The sequence below is a fragment of the Echinops telfairi genome, unplaced genomic scaffold (genome assembly GCF_000313985.2).
Source record: "Echinops telfairi isolate 266 unplaced genomic scaffold, ASM31398v2 ScPeMD7_5;HRSCAF=22, whole genome shotgun sequence".
In the NCBI taxonomy this organism is placed as follows: domain Eukaryota; kingdom Metazoa; phylum Chordata; class Mammalia; order Afrosoricida; family Tenrecidae; genus Echinops; species Echinops telfairi.
Window position 1 is genome coordinate 28,097,425 of NW_022103901.1, and position 6,039 is coordinate 28,103,463.

The window sequence follows — 6,039 nt, forward strand, 5'->3', positions numbered from 1 at the left end:
AGGAGGGCCTGGGGTGGGGGGTGACTCTAAGAGGTGACAGACTTAGGCCACCACTCTCCCAGCCACTTTAGCAAAGTCACCTTCCTGCGCAGTACTTAGGAGGGTTAAGGCCACCTTCCCCCAACCTGGGAGGCAGCAGAGGGCAGCCAGGGTGCAGTGCACTCCGTCAGATGCTCAGGAGGACGCTCCCTGGGCAGCAGAAGTGGGCACTCAGGTGAAGATTCAGGACAGCTGCCCGAGCCCCCTCAGCTGGCTCACAGCATACGCAGGTGCATTACAGGTGGCCTGGGGCCGCACAGCCTTGGGAAGAGCTGTGTTCAGAAGTGCATTGCCACCTGCTTCCAAAGCGCCTGCCTCTGGGTGAACCTGAGCCGCCAACCTTCAGGTTCGCAGCCAAGCACTTAACTGTCTGCGCCACTCGGGGGCTACAGATGAGGACTACCACCAGGTTAATCCCCACCCCGCACCCACGCTCCTTAGAGATTCTGTGGAGATACAGCTGGGCAAGGTAAGCCCACAGCCCCGCCCCTGGCCACGCCCCCGGCCCACCTGAGGGATGATGGTGATCTTGAAGCGCAGGCTGTGCAAGCCAATTTGGGCGATGTTAACGTCGTCAACGAGGATCTGCCCCTCTGCAGACTCGTTGATCCGGAACAAGCCCAAGGTCAGGGATGACTTCCCAGCTCCCGTCCTCCCAACGATGCCAACCTGCGGGGCAGAAGGGACTTTCACAGGACTCTGTATTTTCAACTCGAGGCAACAACAGTAAGCAATCATTGGGCTAAAGAGCCACGTGGTACAATGGTGAAGACTGGCTACTAGCCCCCCAAAACTCAGCCGTTCACCCCACCACAATAGCTTGTGGAAAGGCTTGGTCACTGTTTCTGTAAGGATCACAGCCAAGGAGACCCCATGGGGCAGTTCAATGGGTTGAAATCAACCCTAAGGCCCCCCAAAGCAGCAGCCTCCAGTTATCTCCCCAGTTCTGGGGGTGAGGGCCCCACAAAAGGCCGATGCAGACCCCCACCCGTTGGTCCCCATGCCCCATCTCAGCAGAGGGAGGGTCTGGATGTTGAGTTGGCCTCGACTTCGCCTGTGAGGGGCCTCGCCAGTGTTTCCGGGCTGAGCTGTCGGGCTCTCAGTGGCTGACACTTCGGACCACCAGGCCTTTCTTCTGTGACGCCATTGGGTGGGTGCAAACTGCCAACCTGTAGGTTGGCAGCTAATGGGGAAGCCGGGCACTTACCCATTTGTGCCACTCGGTAGCTCATGAATGGCCAGTAATCGACACTCCTGCCACCTTGTGGCAACTGGCCCCTCCCTCTCTACCCGAGGAGTCACTCATGGTGCAGCTTGTGTGCAAAATGCTCACGGTGGGATGTCCGGGCAGCCACTCCCATCTCCCTGCTGCCACTGGGAAGATGACCTCCCAGGAACCTCGTGCGCACAGGCTCGGCGAGGAATGCAGCACTGTCTCATGGAAACAGCCAGGAAGAGCCTCGGTCTGATTTCCGAGGACGGTCTCAGAGTCCCAGGCCAAAGGCTGGGTCCTGGGAAGCCGCCTGGCCCAGAAGCAGGCTCCAACATTCTGACAATTTCCCGAACTCCTTTGAGCCAGCCCTAACAGGATGGCGATATCTTTCTGCGCCAGAGACTGCAAACTCAAATGGCTACGGAAGCCACCTAGGTCCAAGAAAAGGGGCAGGGGGGGCCTGGTTTGGTCTAAAACATCTGAGCCTGGTGTTGCCGGATGCTCAGATTCTTCGAGAAAAGTAGGAACTGGGGTTTTGACTAAATGCCTTCTATATTTTTCAATATATGAAACTTGCTCAGTTTGAAAACCTCTCTCTGGGCCTGGTCAGGCTGGGCTTCCACTCTGCTACCCTGCCCGAGGCCCACTGAGTAGCTTCCCTTCCCCCACCCCCACCCCCACTACCACCAAAGGCCGTGCTGCCCACAGCCTCCCATGGAGGGGGCACAGCTGGCTCCATCGGTCTGGCCGTGACCAGCGCCCACCTTCTCTCCGCCGCTGATGGTCACGCTGATGTGCTTCAGCACCAGCTCCAGGTCCTCCCGGTAGCGCAGGCTGTAGTCCTGGAACTCCACGCGGCCTACCTGGGGCCAGGTGCTAGGCGGAGCCGTCTCCTCAATCTGCCAGGGAGCCTGTGATCACAGCAGGAGCACACGTGTGTGTTTGGGGCGGGCACAGGGGTGTGTGAGGAATCCAAAGTCCACCCCCCAACACACAGCAAAGGCTGAGTGAGCTGGCCCAGCACCCCCTCCTGCCTGTCTCCCTCCTGCTCACTCCGGGTGGCCACTCCACAGACATGCCACCCCGTCTCAATCCAGGCCTTTACACCCGCTGTGGGCTCTGCACCCTACATCCGGCTTGTTCCCTCCACCCTCCAGGTCAAGTGGTTCGGTTTCCTGTCCTGTAAAGTGGACACACTGCTGGCAACGACAGCACTCTGGTGGCCTAGGGGTTTACACATTGAGCTGGCAACCACAAGGCCAGTTGTTCAAACCCACCAACCGTACCTAGTGGGACAGATGAAACTGTCTCTTCCTGTAAAGACTGAAAGTCTCAGACACCCAAAGAGGTGGTTCTGTTCTATCCCACGGGGCCACTGGGGGTCACCACCACATGAGAAACTAACTGACTATATGAGAACCACTGCAGGGTCCCAAGGCTGTCAATCTTTAAGGGGCGAATGGCTCCATCTTTCTCCCGCAGAGCAGCTGATAGGTTTGAACCACTGCCTTTGTCCGACACAGGCCGACGCTTCCCTGACAGTGCCACTGGGGCTCCAGAAACTCAAGGCCAACCATAAGATCATTTGTGTAGCCACTTCTTCACTGGCATTTTGCTACTGTTATGAATCGGGCCACCCCTATGAAAGGGTGGTTTGACACCCCCCCACACACAAAGGGGTCGCAACCCACAGGTTGAGAACCGCTGCTTTACAGGGTCCCTTTGAGCTCGTTTCAATTCAACAGCAGTGGGTTTCATCAGCAACTCAATCATCGGGGCTGCACAAAGAGGAAGTGGTTCCATGGAAAATGTTTAGGAGAGGACGTGGCACATCAAAAGGACACGATGTGTGTCTTCACTATGATTATTTTGGCGGTGGTGGTGTGAAGGAGTTATCATCAGTACTACTGGTGGGTGGTAGTTCCGGAAGATAAAACCAGATCGTTCTTAGGGGTCGCATGTGGGTTATCAAGAGCAGGGTGGCATTAAAGTCAAGTCAAAGGCCCTACATTTTCTGTTAACCCTCAGATTCTGCTGCTATCCCCCTCCAGTCCCTCCCCCCACTCCCTCGTCCCCATCGACACACTGAGGACTCCACTTCAATGAGAAATCGACTTAGGGTTTCACAAGGTGTGGTCAGTCCCTCACGACATCGTGATTTTCTGCAATACCCATGGATGCATTCTCGTATTTACTTTTAGGACTTTTCGTTGTTGTTGTTGTTGTTAGGTGCTGCAGCTCAGTCCCAAGTCACAGCGATTCTACATCTGACAGAGCAAACACCGTCTGGTCCTTTGCTGCCTTCTCAACTGACCCACGCTGGAGCCCGTGGCTGCAGAACAGTGTCCATCCATCGTGTCGAGGGGCTTCCTCCTTCTGGCTGCCCTTCCACTTTACCAGGCACGACGCTCTTTCCAGGGACCGATCAGTCCTGGTAACATGTCCACAGACCCGACAGGAAGTTCTGCCATCCTTGCTTCTAAGGAGCACACTCTGGCTGTACTTCTCCCGTGACAGAAGTGTTTGTTCGTCTGGCAGTCCACGGTACTTCAATCTTCTTCCCAGCACCGTCGTTCAAACGCAGCCATTCTTCCTCGGTCTTCTTTCTGGAATGCCCACATGAATATGAGGCGATTAAAAACGCCCTGGCTTGGGTCAAGCCCACTCTCATCTTCGAAGTGACTTGGGTGCTTTTTAATGCTGCAAAGACGTCTTGTGCATTAGTCACTTCACTCAACGCAATCCGTCCTTTGATCTCAACTGCTGAAATCGCTGACAACTGCCATCTTTTCTCCTTTTATCGTGAGGTTATCTACTTGTCCGGGTGTGAGAATGTTACTTCTGTTTACGTTAAGTTGGAATCCTTATTGGAGGTTGCATTCTTTGAAGGCAAGCGCTTCAAGTCCTCTGCACTTCAGCGATGGGGTTGTGTCATCTGCAGACAGGAAGCCCCTAAGGCGCCCTCCTCCCACCCTCACGCACAGGCTTCTTCGCCGGGGTCAGCTGCTGAGATGATCCGCTCAGTACTCAGGCCGACCAAGCGTGACGGAAGGACACACCCGGACGTGCACCTTTCTGGACTGGACACCAGGCCGTGTTCCCGTGTTCTGCTGGTCCCACTCTTGGTCCGCGGATAGGTTCCGCACGAACACAATAAGGCGTTCTGCAATTTCCACTCTTCTCAAGGCTACCCACGGTTTAGGATCCACACCGTGGGAGGGATGCCTTTGCGTAGCCAAGAAAACACACGGAGACCCACCTTTCAGGCCTTCTTTCAGCCAAGATCCACACGCCATCAGTCACGATAGCCCGTGTTCCACAGCCTCCTCTGGATCTGCCTGAACTTCTGGCTGCTCCCAGTCAACGTGCTGCTGCACCCGGTATCGGATGGCCCTCAATAAAATTCCACTGCCACGAGATTGTAACGAAACTGGTCTTTGCAATAGGTACAAATATGGATTTCTCCCAGGCAGTCGGCCAGGTAGCTGTCGCCTAAATTTCTTGGCATAGACGAAGGAGTGTTTCCAGTGCTTCACCAGCTTGTTAAACACGTCACTTGGTGTTCCATTAGCTCCGAAAGCCTTTCTCTTTGGTGAATGCTTTCAATGAAGCTTGGACTCCCTCCTTCAGTACCACTGGTTCTGGATCAGATGCTGCCTTTTGCAATGTGCCAGCTCTTTTTGTCCAGTGCTGCGTTCCTGCTTTCCGTCTCCTGATGCTCCCTGCTCCTTGCCATGTTTCGCTCATAGATTCTTTCACTCTTGCAACTCAAGGCTTGGTTTTTTAATGCGTTTTTCCTTTTTGTTTTTCTAACTGTAGAGCTTTACTCCTTTCTTCTTAATACCTTGTCTTCTCGAGCTGCTCTTTGAAATTTCCTGTTCAGCTATTTCGTCATTTCCCCCCTATTTGCCTGAGCTACCCGATGATAAGAACACGCTTCAGAGTCTCTTCTGAGGTGGCTCTGATCTTTTTCTTTCTTTCTCTCCTGCTTTTTAAGCCTCATTGCCTTCTGCACGAGTGAGCTTCCTGATGTCCTCCCAGGGCTCTTCGGGTCTCTGGTGTCCCAGGCTCTCCTGGGCTTGCTTTCGTTGTCTTCATCTTCAACCTGCACTTAAATAAGGGCAATCGGTGCTCTGCTCCACAGTCAGCCCCGGGCCTGGCTTTCGCTGTCGATACTAAGCTTCTCCACCGTCTCTTCCCACAGGTGCAGCCAACTTGACTTCTGCATATTCCATTGGAAAAGTTCACTTGTATAGTTGCCTTTTGCGTTGCCGGAAAAAGGGATTTGTGATGAAGTCATCATTCTTATCACGGGACCCCCAGCTTCATTACTATCACCAAGCTCTTATTTTCCAACTACGGTTCCTTCCCCTTTGCTCCCAGCGTTGGTATTCCAATAGGATCAACGCACCTCGATGGCAAGTTGGATCAGTTTCAGATTGAACATTTTGGTACAAGTCCTCCCACTAGCTATAGTGGTTGGTGTACACATTTCCTTGGAAGGTTCACTGCCTGGAGTTCCCTGTATGCAAGCGGATCTTCTCCTATCACAGACAGTAGCATACTTCAAGAATGATCTTGAAATGTCCTTTTTAAATGATGAGTGTGTCATCATCCCCGACATAGCAAAAACGACCTCACTACCTAATTCAAGATGGCCAACACCAGTGCACATCAACCACTGACACCTGGGCGGTGCTTCTACGTGTGACCCACTTCATTTCTGAGGACTTCCAGGGCTCCTGGATTCACACTGCGTACCCTCCAGGGTCCAGTCGTGGACAGAT

At 53.8% G+C, this 6,039-nt stretch overlaps 1 protein-coding gene across 1 annotated transcript in view; it reads right to left on the minus strand.

Annotated features, from left to right (window-relative positions):
• The window catches only part of ABCC1 (ATP binding cassette subfamily C member 1), a 123,232-nt gene that overhangs the window by 4,577 nt on the left and 112,616 nt on the right, over nt 1-6,039 (minus strand). The window contains exons 27-28 of the mRNA XM_004706096.2: nt 2,017-2,163; nt 550-708 (exon numbers count right to left, since the gene is read on the minus strand). Of these exons, the coding sequence (XP_004706153.1) occupies nt 550-708; nt 2,017-2,163 (306 nt within the window). The remainder of the gene's footprint in view (nt 1-549; nt 709-2,016; nt 2,164-6,039) is intronic.